Below are 20,512 nucleotides of genomic sequence, written 5' to 3' on the forward strand. Positions count from 1 at the left end.
CAGGAAGGAGCTTTTCTAAAAGCACCCACAGTCCTCTGTGATCGTCAAAGACACAAAGATAATTTCTGGCATTGCTTGCAACTCTGAACTATGACAGAATTAACATCATTTTCTTAAGTGATTTCCCTGATGCAGCCCAAGGGTGGGAAAAGATGTTGTAATTGCAAGTACACTTAACCCCGCTAGGTGCCGCTGTGGTACCAACGTAAGATACACACCGCTTTCCTAGTCCTTTGGGGGTATTCGGTTCATTTTCTCGGATCTCCTCACCCCTTCAGCTACTCCTAGTAGTTCAAAATTTTTGAGTTCAGGGTTTGGTTAAAACATGGCAAATTGGGAAAGACGAGTTCTCCATCCTACCCCAGGCAAAATTCTTTTTGCTGTTTCAACTAGGTTTCAGTCCCCAGCAAGAGCTCTGGGTCACCTTCATTCTGTTTGAAACACGTTTCTTAGCCTCATTTACTCTCCCGTGCTCCCTTCTAGAGGCTTACAGGGCCAGCCACCCTTTGCTTGCACTTCATTTCCAAGTTCTTAAACCTGTAGTTTTATTCCCAGGCCACCCTGCAGTGCTTTCCTTCCCATGTCTTCCTGTGTCCCTGTGGCTGGCCTGGAGCCTCTGTGTAGACATGGTTGGTCTGCCACTGCCTCCCAAGCTCTGGGATTAAAGGTGTGTGCCACCACCACAGCCACATTTTTTTTTTTTAAAAAAAACAGGGTCTCTGCAGAGTCCTAGAGTTCTCTATTGTACTCTAGGCTAGCGGTCACTTTGCCTGGATCCAGCTAAATTTTTATCTTTGTTATGAAGGTCTTAAAAACAAAACAGACTTTACTTTTTAAAGGTTTAGTTATTTGTGTGTGTGCACGTGCGCTCAATTGTCTGGAAACCAGAAGGACATCGCATCCCGTGGAGCCTAATGCAGGCGCTGGATGTAGCCCCTGGTCCTCTGATGGAGCAGTAAGGACTCTTAGCTGAGCCTTTTCTCTAGCTCCTGCTCTGTTTATTTTTTAGTAGTTTTAGGTTACAAGAACACCGAGGAAAAAGTAGTTCCCATCATATTCTTGTTGTCTTAGTTCCCAGCCTTGTTATAACCCAGTGCACTGGTGTAGTAATGTTACCAGAGAAATTGGGCTTCTCTTTTATGGGTTCTCAGACTCTTAGTAAAATAATTTTAAAATAGGTTGAGAAGGAAGCTTGTAAACCATTTCATTAGGCCTTTAGCTGGCACCTGAAAAAGATGTTTTGAGTTAGAACTCAGAGAAATGGCAAGGCTTACTCGTGAAGATCTGTAAGTAACCGCATTAGGAGCCTTCTGAGAGGCAGATCATCTCACGGAGGGAAAGTCAGCTTTCCTGGGAGGAGGTCGTCCCTTGGCCAGGTGATTGGCAGGTGCAGCTTGTTTAACTCGTAGGTGGAGACAACAGCAGGTGATATTTGGGAGCAGATCAGAGGGGGAACTCAGTTCTGTTCTTTTGACCTAGAAGTAGTTTTCTCTTAAGAGGCCCCAACAAAGCACCAGCATGCATATTTCACACGATACTTTAAATCCTAAGGAAGGACAGTCGTGATCCCTCATCTGGCCTCTTGCTCTGTAGGGTGTGCTGGCCTGACACTTGCAGAGATCTCCCTGCCTCTGCCTCCTGAGTAGGAATCAAAAGTGCGTGTCACCCCGTCCTATCTACGGGATGGACTTTGCTGTGGCTGCTGTTGCTCGAGAACTCTCACTTAAGACCAAGAGGGGGAAGGACTTACTTAAAAGTTACCTGTTGAAAATTAATACGAATGTGTTTAGATACTTCCAAGTCCAGGCTCTCAGGAAAGGGAAAAGGAAAGACAGAAGTGTGAGGGATGATGTCCTTCCTAGGAGCATGGCTTTCTTGTCCCCCAGGCAGCTTTCCTCTGCATGGGAAGTTTGTCAGGGACTTAGGAGTTCCCTTTTCTGGAAGACTCAGCATTCCTTCCCTCAGGGACCTGGTGACACCCTCTCCAGGAGCAGAGAGCAGTAATAACCCATGTGTGGCCTGACTGTCCAGCACACGCAGGAGCCTCTCTTGGACAATGGCTGTAAGGTTGAAGTCGGTTGGAGTGGGTCTTTCCACTCCCCTGGCATATAAAGTCTCTGTCAGATAACAGACTTGGGGAGAGTTCCTGGGAGAAACTTCTTTCACCTTGCTAGGGAGTCATGACATCCCACCCGCTTCCTCTCCTGGGATTCAGCCCTGCCGTTTGCCTGCTAGGGTTTCTTGACATCCAGGTGGCCCTTCCAGGGCAGGGACCGCAGGCTGTCCAGCCTGTGCAGTGTGTGCTTACACTTTGCTGTTATTTTCTCACCGATAAATGTGATAGGACACTGAGTCTCTTGAGACCATCAAAGGCGGGGCACAAGGTGCCATCTTACAGGGAGAGTATTTCAGATGTGGTGGTGAAGACGAGACTGTCACACCTGGAGGGTGGCGCTCAGCTGGTCCCCATCCAGCTCTTAGGTGGTGCCACTGCTGCCACAGTGCGGGACATGAGAGGTTGCACCCTGAGCTTCCCAGCTTGAAGGGGAGGGAGACTGGGTTCCCAGTGGGAGCCTGCAGAAATGAGGAGCCAAGCAGGTGAGCTCCCGTCTACCACTGTTACATCACAGTGGGGTGGGTGAACATGTTCACAGTGGGGATGCCTGCAGACGGGTGTGGGCTGTTCTTTCCCTTTCGAGTTTTGTGTATTGGTTCTGTACAAACACAGAATAGGAAGATGTAAAGTTCAACAAGTATTTGAAAACCATAAGTGGCCAGACTGTAGTTTTGATTTTTGTGGAAACTCTGAAAGAAAAAAAAAAAGACTCAGAAGCAAACTTTTGAGGGGCACTTTTTTATTATAAATTTAATATGGTTGATTAATGAAAAAATTACAATGAAGTACCGTGAAAATGTATGTCAATATAAAAATATTAGCAGCATTTCCATGGTTTCAGTCATACTGTCTCTCGCTGTCAGAAGACAACAGCGGTTCTACAGGACGACCTCAGATGCTCTACATAAAAAGGCCTCATGGGTCCCCCAGCCCAGTGTCCCTCCTAGTATTCCCCGCTCAGCCCTGAGATTTACAGCATCCAGGCACATCAGAAGCCTCGCTGGCCTTACTGTTTGCGACAAGAACTCCGCATTTCAGGCTGCAGGGCGGAACAGGGAGGGACACTGGGACTGGACTTGATATGTATGTAGTGTTTAATTGTACACCCCCATTGCTGTGTGTTGTCCACGCTGGTGACAGTGAAAGGCCACTGAACAAGCTCGCCAGGGCCTGGTATGGCAGCGGTGTGGCTTCTGCTGGTGGGCGGCTGGTGCTTCCAACCACACACGCTCCCCTGGCGAGGAGCTTGCCTGCTGATGGACCAGGATCCCTTCAGTGGCCAGTGGGAAGGAAACAAACAACATGAAGATATAATACTGGCAATTTATCCCCTGTTTCTTTGGTACTTTCCAAAATTCTCCAATCAGTAAAGTGTAAGGGAAGCAGACCATTAAAATCACAGTTGAAGTATTTACAAAAGCGCTAGTGATACATTACACAGTAACTCATACACAGCTTCTGAACGCATTCTTCAGAGGAAGCACTTGTGAACACCTGTCCCAGCATGATGCAATCACACAAGGGCCTGAGAACTTGCCCAAGTTTGTATTAAGTATACTGCATCTCACTTATATTACAGTATTTTTTTTTTTTTTTTTTTTTTTTTTGGTTTTTCGAGACAGGGTTTCTCTGTGGCTTTGGAGCCTGTCCTGGAACTAGCTCTGTAGACCAGGCTGGTCTCGAACTCACAGAGATCCGCCTGCCTCTGCCTCCCGAGTGCTGGGATTAAAGGCGTGCGCCACCACCGCCCGGCATATTACAGTATTTTTAAAAAAGGATTTTTATAGCCTACACTTTTAAACGTTTTTAACACTTGCCACCGCTGAAATCATTATATACAGTTAACAGAATACTGCACTTGAGGCAATACTCTTCCACTTTCATTCTGAGTTTGTTTAAAATCAATGCTAGATATCCTAGGTACACGATGTATATTTAATATAAGTAACTGCACCACAGTGTGTCGTCACAATACCAGTCTGATACATACTACTATGTACAGGAGTTAGGCTAACTGGAGGATGAACGTCTGTGGCCTGGGTAAGCAGTGTGTGGCATGATGACGCCATCTGCAAGGTGTGTGGGAGGGGAGGGGAGAGGTGCGGCTACGGAGGCCCGTGTTAGACTATCCCTAGAGCCATTTACAGACCATGCCTATGACAGGAGGATCCCGTACATGAAGATAGCCATGATAGCAGCACTGAATAATCCGGCCACGGGGACAGTCACGAACCAGGCCACAAAGATGTTCCGGAAGAGGTGCCAGTCCACAGCCTTCCGCGAGCGTATCCAGCCCACGGCCACCACGGAGCCCACCTGTCGAGGCAGAAGCATCACAGTCAAAGGCGAAACACCAGGAGAGGCTTCACAAACACTGACCTCTCGGGTGTCTGTCGTGATGAGCGTCATGTCCCCCGAGCCCTTCACACTAGTTCTCTAGGGAGATCATTTTATACTTTCATAATTTATGCTCTGTAAAGTCCCAATGGGCAGCAGTGGAGGAATATAACTGTACCCTTCTCCATCACAGTTCCCCCGATCTTCCCGAACCTGCAGCGTATGCTTGGGTCCTTCTCCATAGACATTCCTTAAAATTCTTAAAATTCCATTTCTTTATTTACTTATATTACATGTGTGTGGGTGTGCACATACCATGGCACATGGGGACTCATCACCAGGACACCCCTAGACAAATGTCAGCCAATCTGGAGTCTTGAACCTTAGAAATCCCTCGCCCCCACCTTTGTTACTATAAAACCCAACTCTAACTGAGCTCGGGCTCTCCAATTAATCTAATATATTGGACACACAGAGACCGAATTTGCAAACTTGTGTAGAATGAAGGCTCTTTGTTTTTACATACGGGACTCGGTCTCCTTGTTGGTTTTTGGAGGACTCTGCGGATCTGGGCATAACATTACAACATCTAGAAAAGTCAGGCAGCTGTGACTATTTATGCCTACGTAACGGTAAAAAGTGGGCAGCTAAGACGGCTCAGTGGGTAAAGGTGCTTGCCACTAAGACTGACAAAGTGAGCTCGATCCCTGAGGCCGACATGATGGAAGGGGAGAACAGAACCCTGGCAGTTGTCCTGTGATCTCCACTGAATGTTGTGCGTGTACGTACACACACGTGCACACTTGTGCATACACGCATGCATGCGCTAAATGAATGAATGAATAAATGCAATAGAAAAGTGAAGAGCTAAGTGCTTTGCCTCCTCAGGAGAGCATATAATTTAGGGTGCTTTCTCAATCCCGAACAGCACAGAGAGCTACATGGAGTGATGAACGGGGAGATGGTCACTTTTCATAGTCTACACATCTTTGTGTTGTCTGAAGTATTTCATTGAACCCATGCTTCTTTGATAACTTTTATTTTCTTTTTTTGCCAAACACAAGGCCTCTGTTGAGCTAGGTACATACTCTGTCATTAAGCTGCTTCCCAAGACCCTTTTATCAATTTATCTATTCATGTGTGTATGTTTGTTTATTTATTTATTATCAATTTATCTATGCATGCGTGTATGTTTATTTATTTATTTATTTTGTTTTTTCGAGATAGGGTTTCTCTGTATAGCTTGGGAGCCTGTCCTGAAACTCACTCTGTAGACCAGGCTGGCCTCAAACTCACACTTACAGAGATTCACCTGCCTCTCCCTCCTGAGTGCTAGGATTAAAGGGGCACATCACCACCTCCTGGGTCTTTTCATCATTTCAAAAACAACCAAAATGGAGCAACCCAGATGCCAAGTGGTGGGTGTGCCAAGCTTTCTTTGCCTTCCTCCCTTGTACTAGGGATGCAGGGTGCCATGCCAGCCCCTGGGTGGGAAAGGCTTCTCAACCCTATCTGTAAGACTGGGGAGTTGCTAGTGTTCTCCTCCTGAGCAAATGAGTCAGCATTCACACTGCACTTCCAACAGTGCCCAGTGGGCATCTGTCTGATACACTGGAGTCAAATTGGTTGTCATGGTGATGTTTACTAATTGGCCACAATTAGGAGGAACAGAGCACTAGGTGAAGATCTGATCCCTGGTCCTACTGTGTATCCAAGCTGTAGGGCCTTCGCAAAGTGGGTCAATCCTGAGAGCCCGAATTTTCTCAGCTGTCAGCTGTGAGTAACAGGACAAACACCACAGAGGCCCAGGCACTACCTCCTGCCCCTCGCTTGGAATCGACTCTGAGGCAACAGAGTCACTCTCAAGGGGGAACACAGAAGTAGCCACATCTTAGAACTGCCCTGAAATAATTTCCGTTTACTTCTGTTTCTGCTAAAATCAATTCTGTGCAGTGGCAGGAACTGCATGGTACATCCCAGGTGAACCTGCGGACATGCGTGGTGCACACGTGACGGCAGAAGGCAATCTGGGGGGGACGGTAAGGGGCCCAGGGCAAACGGAAGCTCTCCCACTGGTGCTGAGAAAGCAAAGCCTCAACAGGTGTCCTACTGGGGATCAGGAAGGGTTAGGAGGGGCGCGGGCATTCTAGGGAAACAATCACCCCTGCTTCCTCCTCCTCCTCGCTGGTCAACAATGTCCTGGCAGTCCCACAGCAACTGTGCAGAGTCTAGTGACCTTTTTCAGATCCGCTTGGAGCCGCTGGACTGACATGCCACCCCTCCGAATGGCAGTCTCTGGCTGGCATGGACCTACCTTGCAGTGTGTGGTGCTGACGGGAAGCCCGATGTTGGAGGCAATCACCACAGTGAAGGCAGAGGCCAGCTCAATAGTGAAGCCACTGTGGGGGCAACAGGAAGACAACGTCACAGGAGCTCTTTGTGTGGCCTTGCCGACACCCCGTGGCTGCAGAAGGCTTGCCAGAACATTCTGTAAGCTGGGCAGGACTGCTGCCTGAGCCAGATGACCATTAGGAGAACAAGACACTGTTGCTCTCAGCGGGGCACTGGGCTATGCAGCTGACATCCAATGACCTTGTTTTCCTAACATGTTTTCCAACCTGAAGTGTGGAACTGGGTCAGAAATTCCTGCTGTGCAGGAGGACGATAAATTGCTTGTTCCTAAAGGGGCACGGAAAAAAAACTAGGTTCTCATCTTGAAAGTGTGAACTTATTACAAAAAAGCAATCTTCAGATGACCGATTTTTCTTCAATTCGGTCTTCTAAAACAATCTTTCGTTAAAATGAATCTTAAGGATGGGGAACTGAAAATTAGAAACAAAAGCAAACAGAAACCCCTAATATGTTTTAAAAAGAAACACAGAGAAAAAAGTTTCCCGACAGCAGATAGTTCTGAACTTTGGCTGTACTCCGTAAGCCGAGACCTGTTATTTAACCACAGGCTGCACAGCAGAGGTACACACCCCCAAATCCTGGAGGATGTCAGGAGAGATCTCTGGGCTTGAAAATTTGGGGGAGAGGCAGGTGCCATGTTTTGGAGTTTATGTGCCCCAAAGGCCCATTATGTCAAAGGCTTGGTCCCTAGGGTGATGCTATTGGGAGGTGATATAAGGGGGTGTCTGGGTCACTGGGGCATATCCCTGAGGGGTGTAGGACTCCGGCCTTTCTGATGTTTGTGTTTGCTTCCTGGTTTTTTTCCTGTGGCACGGGCTCCCACCATGGTGTGCACTGCTCTGTGCTCCTGAAGAACGAGGACAAACGGAAACGGACCAAGAGCTGTGCAAGTGTGAGCCACAGTGAACCCTTCCTCCTTAGACACTGCTTACCTCGGGGGTTTTATACTGGCAACAGAAAGGGTACCAGATGGGCCCTAGAGTAGGAGACTGGGCGTGGCTGAGGAGTTCTGGAGGAAGGCCTTGGGCTCCAGTCTGCACTGGGGTTTGGTTTTGCCCATGTCCTCCGGCCCTCACATTGTGTTAGAACAACAGGCTAGATAAGGAACTGTAGCTGTCTCTGAGTTTCCCTGCTTCTGTCTCAGTGTCTTCCCACCTCCATCCTGGTGCCTGTGTAGATGGCAGCAGGGGGCAATGGTGACGAAGGGGCTGACTGGTGGAGGCTGAGGTAGTGAGGATCCCTCTGCTCTTTCTCCCCGTGACAATCGCTACAGAACAATAGCACGAGAAATGTGGTAGTTTGAATGTAATTGGCCCCCATAAGCTCGTAGGGAATGGCACAAAGCTGTGGCTTTGTTAGAGTAGGTGCTCCTTGTGGAGGTGGGCTTTGAGGTCTCCTATGCTCAAGCTTCTCCTAGTGTCATAGTCCACTTCCTGTTGCCTTCTGATCAAGATGTAGCCAGTACCATGTCTGCCTGCATGCCGCCATGCTCCCCACCTTGATGATAATGGATTAAACTCCTGAAACTGTCAGCCTCCACCCCAATTAAATGTTTTCCTTTATAAGAGTTGCTGTGGCCATGGTGTCTCTTCACAGCAATAGAAATGCTAACTAAGGCAAGAAAGCCCTGACATGTTGACTCAGCTTCTGCAGCGAGCCCCACCTGGAAGCCCTGTCTCTGCAGACCTCCGTGCCTCACCTGGAAGGTGTGATGGGAGTGAGGTCCTTTCCCATGGTCTGGATCACTCTTCTCCCCCAAACCCAGAGACCTGTGCAAATCCCGACTCCTCCATAAAACAGCAGCCAGACTGGGGTAGCAGCTTCTTGCATAACTCCACCTTGTTCATAGATCAGCCACAAAGCCACGAGGGGACCAATTGCATTGCTGGTTAAAAAAAAGGCAGGGGGTTAATTGTACATAGGCATGACACTATACACACACTATATAGTGACTTCTTGGTTTTGAAAATTAGCTAAGTCTTATTGTATTTGTAGCTTACTCATAGAATTTAAGGTGATAAAGTGACTTACTGATATAAAAAGCATACTAGAAAATTTGCCATCTTAACCATTTTAGGTAGAGTTAAGCAGTGTAAGTATAATTATATATGAATTATATGAAAAGGCACTTAAAGGCAACAGCCAGTTATTATTATTATTTTATTATTATTATTGAGATAGGGTTTCTTTGTGTAACCTTAGCTGTCCTGAACCAGGCTGGCCTCGAACTCACAGAGATCCACCTGTCTCTGCCTCCCCAGTGCTGGGATTAGAGGCGTGTGCCACCATGGCCCGGCTTGAAGTCAAACTTTTAAATAATGAACAGAGACAAGACTTGAGAGGCACGGATGCCCAGCTCCCGCTAAACAGCCATGCAGAGCTGGCCTGTGCAAAGCCTTCACGGCCTGGCTCGAAACGACTTCCTGCTGTCTCCATCTCTCTCCACAAAGCTCCAGGGCTCAGGTGTCCACGCTGCTTCTTTCCTCTCCTTCCCTCCCTCCCAGGATTTCTAGCCAGCACCTCTGCCTTCCGGGCATGGGTGCTCATCCATACCCAGCCTGATCATTCCTGAATGCAGCCATACCCAGCTGGCTGCTAACTTGATCGTCACGTGGCTGTCATTTGGGTGTTACAGGTATTTTCAGGTTTATGTCTAACCTGAACGCTAACTAGCCCCAAACCAGCCCTTTCTGGGTTGGACTTCACTCTCAGGTTTGTGAGAGCTGAAATTGCTGGGCGAGGCCTCCTTCTTTCACACCTGAGTCTAATTTAGCCGTTCTCAACTGGTCGATCTTTCACAGGGATCACCTAAGACCATCGGCATATCAGGTACTTGTTTTACGATTCATAACAGTAGCAAACTTAGAGTAACAAAGTAGCAACAAAAATAACTTTATGGTTGGGGGTCACCACAACACAAGGAGCTGGATTAAAGGGTCGCAGCATTAGGAAGGAACCACCGGTCGTAATTGCCTATCAATTCCATTGGTCCCACATTCAGAATACTATATCCTGACCCTGGCTACTGTACCATCTCTCTGTTCCAAGCCTTGCTCTTTCTTCTTGGATCACTGAGCGACATCCCAACTGATCTCCTATCCTCAGCACAGCCATGGAATAAGCCAGAAGGGTCCAGTTAAACACCTGTCAGCCCTTCCGGAGGCTCCCTTGTCTCTTACAGTGAAAACTTCCTTCTTCCAAAGCTTGTTTCCTTAAAAATGTAAAGAATTTATTTACTTTGTTTACTCTTCTTGATATGTTTGTCGGTGCACCCTGTGCATGCTTGGTACCCATGGAGGCCAGAAGAGGGCGCTGGATCCTCTGCAACTGGAATTACTGATGGTTGTGAGCCATCACGTGGGTGGTGGAAATTAAACGCTGGTCCTCTACAAGAGCGACAATTGCTCTTAACTGCTGAGCCATCTTCCCAGCCCCTGAACAATTTATTTTTAAGACAGGGTCTTGCTGCGTTGTCTAGTCTAGTTCCTGAATTCCTGGGATCAAGTAAACACTGCCTCAGCCTGCACAGCAGTCAGGACCCCAGCTGCGGTTCCGTTGCCTAGCAGAACACAATTCCTTTACGTTTCTCCGTGCCTCTACCGTGACTTGATTCACAGCCTCCACTTACCCTGTCCAAGGTCTCCTGCTCTTTGCAGAGCAGTCCCAGCACGCTCCACTTCACCCTCTGCCTCTGCTGTTAGCGCTTCCTGCAATGGTCACGTGACCGGTTCTCACACCTCGTTTAGCCCCTGCTCTGAGAGCCTCCCCAGGCAGCTAGCTGACTGGCCACTGCAACACCCTTTCAACTCTCTAGGTGGGTACTTATATGCTTGCTTACTGTCTGTGCTCCCCTCTGCCGGTGGCAGGGACTTCCGTCTCCCAGCAGGTAGCTGACCCTTACTGCGTATTTGCTGAATGAATAAAGATACTCACCTCACATCATTGCCACCATGAGCAAAGGAACCAAAGCAGGCAGTGAGAACTTGCAGGAAGTGGAAGAGCAGGTGGACCTCTGCCGTGTCCTTCTCCTCCTTCTCTTCCTCCGTGGGGTCCTCGTGAGGCTGGTCGGGATCTGCTAGCTCCGAGGCCAGCCTCATTTCTACGCCCCCCTCCTCAGCCTCGATCTCGGCCTCGGCGACCGCATTGCAGTAGCTGGAGTAGCTGTCGTAACGAAGCCGCTTCTTGGAATAGGACACCGTGTCGCCCACCAGCTTCTCGCTGTCCTCGGGGGCGGAGGAGGCATCTGGGGCTCTGAAGGTGGTATGCACCGGCATGCCACAGATGGCCGCGGTGTAGCAGGTGTAGCTGTTGTTCCGCCGAAGCAGCCTGTAGTTGTTTTCCTGAGCGGGCTTCTCCTCGGGGCCTCTGTCTACGTGGATTTTGTGCAGCAAGTCTTTGTAGAGCCCCGAGTCTTTGTGTACAGTGTGATAAACATGACCGTCATTCCTCATGTGGCCTTCAAAGCCGAACGTGCCGTTGGAGATGGGTGACTTTGCAGAGCCGTGAGTCATGGAAAGTGCCCGTCCTGGAAATAATGTAGGAGATGCTGATTTAAGGTGGAGAGTACGACACTCAGTGGAAAATCACATGCTTAGCATGCACAAGGCTCTGGGTTGGATTCCTGTCCATCAAAACATAAATTCTGGGTACACTTTTGTACCCAAGCTCGGCCTGGCAGATTACCTCCTTCCCGTGTTGTACTCAAGAGCTCCAAGTTAGCCTTACCATAGGCTGTCCGGGGGTGGTTCCCTGTTGATGTGCCCTCGGAGGGTCCCACAGCCTCCCCAGCCGGGCTGGTGAGGGGGACAGCACTGTCATCGCTGGCTTTGGCACCAGGGAGCTCCTTAAACGGGGACTCCACCTCCTGGGCTTTACTGAGACTTTCATTGGAAGTTCGCGATAAAGCGCTCGTCTTTTCTAATTTGCCTAGAGAAGATAAGGAAGGAAGTACAGATTCTGGAAATGCATTCTTTTTCTTTTAAAAATAAAATGATTAAATACTAAAATGTTAAGATATCTTTTTTTACACTTCAGTACTGACCTTGGAAACAAAACATTAGAGCTAGATGAGGAAATAAAAACATCAATGATTTTTTTTTAAATTTTAAAATTATTTATTTATCTATTTTTCGAGACAGGGTTCTCTGTGTAGCCCTGGCTGTCCTGAAACTCACTCTGTAGATTAGTCTGGCCTCAAACCCAGCGATCTGCCTGTCTCTGCCTCCTGAGGGCTGGGATTAAAGGTGTGCACCACCACTGCCAATTCAATCCATGCTCTTAAAGACAGCTATTAAATGATACATACTTACACTGAGTTACTAATATATCCAAAACCTTAAATTTGATCGCCCAGGCCTCTTCCAGGGCTGACAATTCTATAATTCTATAACCCTTCTAGACGGACTAGCCTTAGAGTTATAGAAATGTTTATCATTCTTGTCTTGAACAAGTGGAATACATTTGGTTTATTTTTCCTGGTCAATAAATTATTGGTCTCAGATTTCTTTGATCATATCAGATTCTATGACGCAAGTAAACCTTTTTTTTTTTTTTTGTCTCTCAAAAGAAACAGGAAGATTCCATTTACTCAATAAGAAACAGGTCAGACCCTCTAGAGCTGTTTACAGTTGTGAGCTGCCGTGTGCGTCCTGGGCACCAAACCTATCTTCTGCAACCGCAGCAAGTCCTCTTAACCTCTGAGCTATCTCTCTGATCCCTTGATTATTTTTAGAGTGTGTGCATACACATGCATGTAAGTGCAGTGTCTGCAGAGGTCAGAGGCATTGGATTCCGCTGGAATTGGAGTTATAGACACTTGTGAGCTCCTCGGTGTGGACGCTGGGACTCAGATTATGACTGAACTGGGGTCCTCTGGACGAGCAGTGCATACACTTAACTGTTGAGCCATCTCTCCAGCCCCATGAAAATTCTTAGTCTTAAAACTCACATGCAGCAAGTTGCCTTTGCAGGTATGTGTGATTCTGAGTTTCCCAAGAGGCACCACTACAACGGGGATGTAAGAAGTCCCCAGGTCCTTATTTACTCCCCCGCCCAGCCCTACCTGAGACGACCACCTGTCTCATCTGCCACCCTCCAGTTCTGCATTTTTCAGAAAGCCTCCAAGACAAAATCACAAGATGACTAAGTACGTGAGAAGGCTGCTTCTACTCAGCACGCTGGCTTTGCCACTCACTCACGCTGCCACGGGAGTGGCATCCAGTTCCTTGTTACTGCTGAGCACTGGAGTGTGGAGCCGCACTTTCTTTATCCCGTGATAACCTGTCGGGGGAGGGCTTCCATTCCGGGTGAGAGCGATAGAGCTGCTGGAAACACCCATGGGCAGAGTTTTGTGTGAATTTCGGTTTTGATTTCTCTGGGGAAATACCCAGGACTGGTTCAAAGAATGCCGAAGGCCCGTGCACATGTAACCTAAGAACTGTCCGGCTGTCTCTTGTGCCACTTTGAATTACCAATGCCAGTGCCTGAAAGTTATAGCTGTTTTGTTGTTGTTGTTGTTGCTGGTGTTGTTGTTTTTTTTTTGTTGTTTGTTTTTAATCCTTCCCAGTTAACATGGTCATGTGTTACAAAGGCATTCGAATGGTGTGAAGCGGTATCTCATGCTCGTTTGATGTTGTATTCCCTGACCGTTAGTGAGAGTGAACGTGGCATGGGTTCATTTGCCACTTACATCTCTATAAGGTGTTCCAACAGTTTGCTCCACCTGGAGAGAGAGCTCAGAGGTTAAGAGTCAGCACTGTTCTTCCAGAGGACCCAAGTGTGGTTCCCAACACCTCCTTTGGGGGCTCACAAACAGCCTCTAACTTGAGCTTCAGGGGTATCTGACACCTTGGCCTATGTGGGCACCCGCACCCATATGCGCAAACTCCCACACCAGGACGGACATGATTAAAAAGAATCAAAATAAATTAAAAATATATTGCTCATGTTTTAGCTGATTTTAAAAAATTTCTTAATATATTTATTTCCATGACACAAAGTTTCCCTAAATGGTGTTTTCAGTGAGCCAGAGTTTTCAATCTGCATCTTGTAAAATTTGTAAATTTCTTCTGTGGATCGTGCTTGGTGTCATGGACAAAGTTCTTTGCTTAACCAAGATCACAAAGTTCTTACTCCCCAAAAAGTCTTTATTACTTTTACATTTAGATTTATGGTACATCTCGAGTTAACTTAAAAGTAAGGCATAACATTTATCGTAAGGCTTGGCTTCTGCTTTGGTGTGTGGACATTCAATTATTTCAGTGAATTCTGTTTAAAGGGACAGTATTTTTGCCAGGTGATAGTGCTCACACCTTTAATCCCAGCACTTGGGAAGCAGAGGGAGGTGGATCTCTGTGTGAGTTCCAGGCCAGCCTGGTCTACTGAGAGAGTTCTAGGACAGCGAGGGCAACACAGAGAAACCCTGTCTGGAAAGAAAAACAAATAAAAAGGACTGTGTTTTCTCCACTGAACCACCAGTCTTGAAGTATATTCGCCACATCTGTATGGTCTCCTGGAATCTGTCTGCTCTGTTGACCAACACATCTGTTCTTCACGGCACACGCTGCCTTGAGTATCACAGTAAGTCTGTGCTTCACGGCACACGCTGCCTTGAGTATCACAGTAACCCTAAAGGCAGGAAATCTCCCTCTTCCGATTTCAAAACCGTTGTGGCTATTTCAGTTTCTTTAGCTTTCTGTACAAATTTATGAAGAGCTTAAGTCTAGATCGATAAAATACAATTACAGGACCCGTTCTGCAGTCAGCCCGCCACGAATCTCTAAGAGTCCAAGTCGTTTCAGCCACTTGTCACACGCGCCATCCTTTATGGTGACGGTCTGCATTTCCCCAGAGAGAATGTTTCCTCCCGAGCTGGCAGAACCTGTGTGTTCACTTACAGTTGTGCTTGGAAACAAATAATGATGCTCACGTCGCCCACAAATTATCACGGAACTCTATGAGGCAGAAACAGAAGTGGAGGGCCAGAGGCCTGAGTCTGCATCCCTGGGCAATTTTAGGAACTACTCTCATCTCTAATTCCTTTATTCCATTTTTGTTGTTGTTGTTGTTTTTTAAATATTTATTTATTTATTATGTATACAATATTCTGTCTGTGTGTATGCCTGCAGACCAGAAGAGGGCACCAGACTCCATTACAGATGGTTGTGAGCCACCATGTGGTTGCTGGGAATTGAACTCAGGACCTTTGGAAGAGCAGACAATGCTCTTAACCTCTGAGACACCTCTCCAGCCCTGTTGTTGTTATTTTGATTTTGTTTTCATTTTTGTTTTTTCTAGACAGGGTTTCTCTGTAGCTCTGGATGTCCTAGAACTAGCTTTTGAAGACCAGGCTGGCCTTGAACTCACTGAGGTCCGCCTGCCACTGCTCCCAAGTGCTGGGATTAAAGGCGTGAGCCACCACCAACCAGCTATAATTCCTTTATTTTTAAGGACACTGTTTATTTACAGAGATAGCCTCAGGAATGAAGAGCAGTTTTGTAATCTGGAAGAATAAAAGCTGCTTACCTGCTATTTTCCTCTTCATCCACGGACACACGAAGAGCCACACGAAGAAAGCGAACAGCAGAGCGACACCAAAGGAAATGAGAGCTATGGCCCATATGGGAAGCGTCAGCCCCAGCACTGGGAAACAAAGGAACAGCAGTGTTGGTACTGGGAAAGCCTCCACCAGCAACTCATCCTCTGCTCCTCCAGGCTCAAACAAGTCACCCCGATTCTGTACTGAACAAATATCTCAGGGAAATGAAACCAAACCAAGCACACTGCACACCCGGGGGCAGACAGCAGGGCTGTGTTTAAGACATATAACGGTCTTGAGAATCTGTGCTTGTTAGGAATTAATTATTAAAATGCTACCACTTGGGCACGGTCAGGGTAGGAAGTCTTTTTGTATAGCACTATTTTCTGTATATGTTGTATCATTATCTTAGCTGATCAGGCAAATATGGCCACTTGCTGTTTTATGTCCTAACAGATGGCCCTGCTCAGTAGTGGCAAATGGTGGCTCTGTGGATGATGTGGGCTTGTGCTGCCTCTCTGGGTCTTTGCTCAAGGGCCAGCAGCTCTGCTTTAACCGGGTGCTGTTATACCCTGGTCACAGGCATGCACCTTTTAGAGACAAAGAGAATTCTGGGTGTGGTAGTACATGCCTGTATTCCCAGAACCAGGGCAGTGAAGGTTGCAGGATCGTTGTGTTAAAGTCTCATAAAACAAAACACCCCAAACGAAATAAAACAAAACTTTAGACTGAAAAAGGAAAGACCTTACAGAAGTAAGAGTTTCTTTAGAGGCCACCGCCCTTCAAATATAACTCTTCCTCAAAATGTCAATTTAAGAAATTACAACACAGCAAACCCAACGAAAGTCAGCATTGCAGCGAGCAGCAGTTAGGGCCGGAGTGCCTGTGCTTTAGTGATATCATTTGTGCTCAGCACGCTTGGCTCCCTAGCTCAGCCTGGAACTGCATCTGTTTTCTGCCCTAGGGATAATAATAGGTGCCTTTCAGAAATATCTAAAGGTCCGGAACTTAACATCCATGCTCACCCGTGAACTCCTATGGTACAGAACTTAACATCCATGCTCACACATGAACACCTATACATGACTCTCTTACCTCAGCTCTAATTTTTCTTCAATCATAAGAGCAAGCACGTGTGCACGTGCGTGTACCCACATGTGGGAATATGTGTGTATGGCAGTGTGAGCGTGCACTGTGAGCACCTGTACACATATGTGAGTCTGGGTGCCTGTAGAGGCCAGTGATGTTGGATCCTCCTAGAGCTGGAGTCACAGGGTTGTCCTGGCTAATTCTATGTCAACTTGACACAAGCTAGAATCACCTGAAAGGATGCCCCCATAGGATCCAGCTGTAGGAATTTTCTTAATTAATAACTGATGGGGGAGAACTCCGTGTGGGTGGTACCATCTGTGGGATGGTGGTTCTGGATTCTATAAGAAAGTAGGTTGAAACCAGGCAGTGGTGGTGCACACCTTTAATCCCAGCACTTGGGAGGCAGAGGCAGGTGGATCTCTGTGAGCTTGAGGCCAGCCTGGTCTACAAGAGCTAGTTCCAGGACAGCTACAGCTATTACAGAGAGAAAGCCTGTCAAACGAGAGAGAGGGAGGGAGGGAGGGAGGGAGGGAGAGAGAGAAAGAGAGAGAACACAAGACTGAGCAAGCTATGATGGGTAAGCCAGTAAGCAGCACCCCTCTATGGCCTCAGTACCCTTCCTGGCTACAGGTTCCTGCCCTGCTTGAGTTCCTGTCTTAACTTCCTCCAGTGATGGACAATACAGTAGAAGTGTGAGCCAAATCAACCCTTTCTTTCCCAACTTGCTCTCTGGTCACAGTGTTTCACTGAAGCAATAGAAACCTAATTAAGGATGGAGCTAGAAAACATTATTTGAGTGAGGTAGCCCAGACCCAGAAAGACAATTATCACATGTACTCACTCATAGGTGGTTTTTAAACATAAAGCAAAGAAAGCCAGCCTACAAACCACAATCCCAGAGAATTTAGACAACAATGAGGACACTAAGAGAGACTTACATAGATCTAATCTACATGGGAAGTAGAAAGTATTAAAAGACAAGATCTCCTGGGTAAATTGGAAACATGGGGACCTTGGGGGAGGAATGAAGTGGGGAGGGAAGAAGCAAGGAGGGGAGCAGAGAAAAATGTAGAGCTCAATAAAAATCAATTTTAAAAAAAGAAACCGAATTAAGACAGGGAGGTTGTGAGACACCTGATGTGGGTGCTGGGAACTGAACTCAGGTCCTTTGGAAGAGCAGCATGGCTCTTAACCTCTGAGCCATCTCTCCGCCCCCTTCCCCAACAGTATTTCTTTTAATGGTAGGAATTTCTAGACCAGCCAATGCATCATTGTCATGGAGATGTAAACTAGCTATACACACAGTCACACACAGGAGGCAGCCATCGGCGGTTAGAACAAGTTCTGCAGAGATGAGACCCAGTGTTTTCCACCCACCTGGCTGCACCGTTTGCTTACTTATGCTCAGAGAGAAACAGCAGCGATTGGTTCACCTGGTCACAAGCTTCCAAGAGAATGTGTGAACCAGAAACAGTGGTGGGAAGCCAGAGGCCTGGGCACGTGTTCCAGCAGGGTTTCAGTTCACATATATATTATATAATGTAATAATATATATACACAAGTTACTGGCTTTAAATATATATTTAATATAATAAATAACATAATATATAGTAACTTTAAATATACATAATTAAGAATGCCATTTGCGTAAACTGGAAGCATTTTTAAGTTTGAAATTAAGCTTTATTGATGTTGCCCTAACTGCTGTGTACAAGCGAATCAGCTCAGAGTTACTCCACGCATTATTATGCATTTTTACACTGGTAAGAGGTTACAGAGCGAGTAACAGACACAGGAGGTCAGCAGGAATGTTCACAAATAGTAAAAACAAAGCACAGACCTCCCTGGCTTGCTTATGGTTAGCAGGTGGCTGCTGGGGTTTAGACATTTAGATGGATCCACTCCCAAAGTCCAGGGACAGCAGGGAGCCACGGACTCAAAACCTCCGCAGGCTAAGTGTGCTAGCTGGCAGCCCAGCCCAGCCCAGCCCAGTCCTCTCCAGTTCTGCCCACGGACTTGATCCCAGAGCAGCTCGATAAACCATGAGGGTAACAATCTCGGGCTACATGTCATGAGACCCTGTCTCAAGAACAATAAAAACAAAATGAGGAACATGCTTGAACCACTGCACACACACTGCAAAATATTTCTTTTAAACGTAATACTTGGGGCTGCTTCGTATATAACAAACATTTGGAGAAAGTGCTTCTCATTGGATTGTCTTCCTGGCGAGGCTCTCAAATTGTTTCAAATAATTACAACTTCAGGGGGCAACCAGGCACCACGGTTGTTTCCCACTGTGGAGGGACAAAGTAGGGCACAGCTTGAATGGCTTGTGCTCACTCAGCCAGAAGCCGCTGCCAGGAGCCAGCAATGTGAGCCTGGAGCTTGCTTTCAGCTCACACTACTAAATGGCTTCTCATCTTCTGCGCCTCTAAACAACGAAGATACGATCAACAGCGATTTGGTGCTACCTTGAACATTCTGGTTCTATTCCAAACCCCCCAAAGAAGAAGAAATGGCAGAACTGTTAATAATTTCGTTGTCATCATTTTGTCTTGCATCTCATCTTTTACATACGGCAATCACTGACAGAATCTACAAAATAAACAAATTAGAACTAGCAAGCTTTGGCCCTGACCAGCCTACGTCTCCCCTGCTTACTCCTCCTGACGGCTCTCCTTGGCACTGACTCAACGCAGGCATTTGGTTCTAATTTTGAACATGATACAAGCCTTTAAAAATAATATTATCATGACTACAGCGAACTGTAAGATGTACAAATATAAAATGTTCTTATCACCCTTCTCAGGGGAAGGAGGAGGTTATGTGTTGTGTGTCTTTCCAGGCATTTTCTAGGTATGCGTAAAGTGTTGCTAAGAGCTGGAAGAGGGGGGTAAGGGAGAGAAGGCAGGGAGAGACAACTAACACTAAGGGCCATTGAAGGGGGGTCATATGGAAGCCAACTATAGTAGAAGCTTCTTAAAATGCATACACGTGTGAAAGAAATCTAAATGGAGTTACCAAATAATGGGGGAGACAATGCCCCAACTAGACATCTCTCTCCACCAAATAAAACCTCTAGTATTATCCTCTAACCAGGAATGGGTTATATCTAATTGAGTTGTTGATCAAAGGGGGCCTCATAGAAACACCTCCAAACTCAGGCTATTGCCAAGGCTAATGGTAAGACCCCAATGCTGAAGATGACACCTACATATTTCACTGAACATGAACGTGTCAAGCTGATCTCTAACTAGAACCTTTACTCCCTACTGACTAGTGTTCATGATATTGGCAAGCACACTACCAGAGGAGAAATGCACACCCAGCTATAAAGCCTGTGCTCGCCAATGGTGACCTGTATGATGCACTGGTGCCATAGTGGCGCATAGGCTGCGGGAGTAACCAACCACTATCTGATTGGATTTAAAGCCTCATGAACAACCCACGCCTGACACTGCTCAGGTGCCCGAGAACCTGAGACTAGATAAGACATGGGTCTACAAGAAGACCAAATACCATATTTTGCTAAAGGCAATAAAATCACTTCGAACGACATTGTGCTCCACCCATAGATCAGTGCCTCCTTCATCCATCATTAGAGAATTTCCTCCTGCAGTAGACGAGAACTAACACAGAGACCCACAACTGAATAGTGTGCAGAGTGAGAGACCTAGGGACCATCCATCCTAAATGGGATGTCTCCATCACACTCTGCACCTCAGAGCTCAGGGAACTCTGTGGAAGAGGAGGTGGAAAGAGAGTGAGAGCCATAGAGGATGGAAGATACCAAGGAAACAGTGTCTTCCAAACACAACAGCACAGCCACACCCATGAAACAGTGTCTTCCACACACAACAGCACAGCCACACCCATGAACTCAATGGTATTTTTGTAATTTTGGGGGTCTCATTGCTTTGTTTGGGCATTTTTTGTCTTACTGGTCTTTTGCTAGTATATTATAATTTCCTATTTTGTGTGAATGTGTGTTTTTGTTTGTATGTGTGCGTGTGTAT

The 20,512-nt window shown here is 46.8% G+C and overlaps 1 protein-coding gene across 5 annotated transcripts in view; it reads right to left on the minus strand.

Annotated features, from left to right (window-relative positions):
* Nucleotides 1-3,771: 3,771 nt before the first annotated feature.
* Slc20a2 (solute carrier family 20 member 2) overlaps nt 3,772-20,512 on the minus strand; it is a 91,793-nt gene continuing 75,052 nt past the window's right edge. For all 5 annotated transcript variants that reach the window (XM_041673627.1, XM_041673631.1, XM_041673629.1 and 2 more), the window contains exons 6-11: nt 15,389-15,505; nt 11,591-11,791; nt 10,799-11,390; nt 8,565-8,750; nt 6,768-6,852; nt 3,772-4,432 (exon numbers count right to left, since the gene is read on the minus strand). In XM_041673627.1, coding sequence (XP_041529561.1) covers nt 4,271-4,432; nt 6,768-6,852; nt 8,565-8,750; nt 10,799-11,390; nt 11,591-11,791; nt 15,389-15,505 — 1,343 coding nt within the window. In that variant the 3' untranslated portion in view covers nt 3,772-4,270. The remainder of the gene's footprint in view (nt 4,433-6,767; nt 6,853-8,564; nt 8,751-10,798; nt 11,391-11,590; nt 11,792-15,388; nt 15,506-20,512) is intronic.

Source organism: Microtus oregoni, unplaced genomic scaffold, assembly GCF_018167655.1.
Source record: "Microtus oregoni isolate MIOR12 unplaced genomic scaffold, Mior012 000024F_ref0000369, whole genome shotgun sequence".
Taxonomy (NCBI): Eukaryota; Metazoa; Chordata; class Mammalia; order Rodentia; family Cricetidae; genus Microtus; species Microtus oregoni.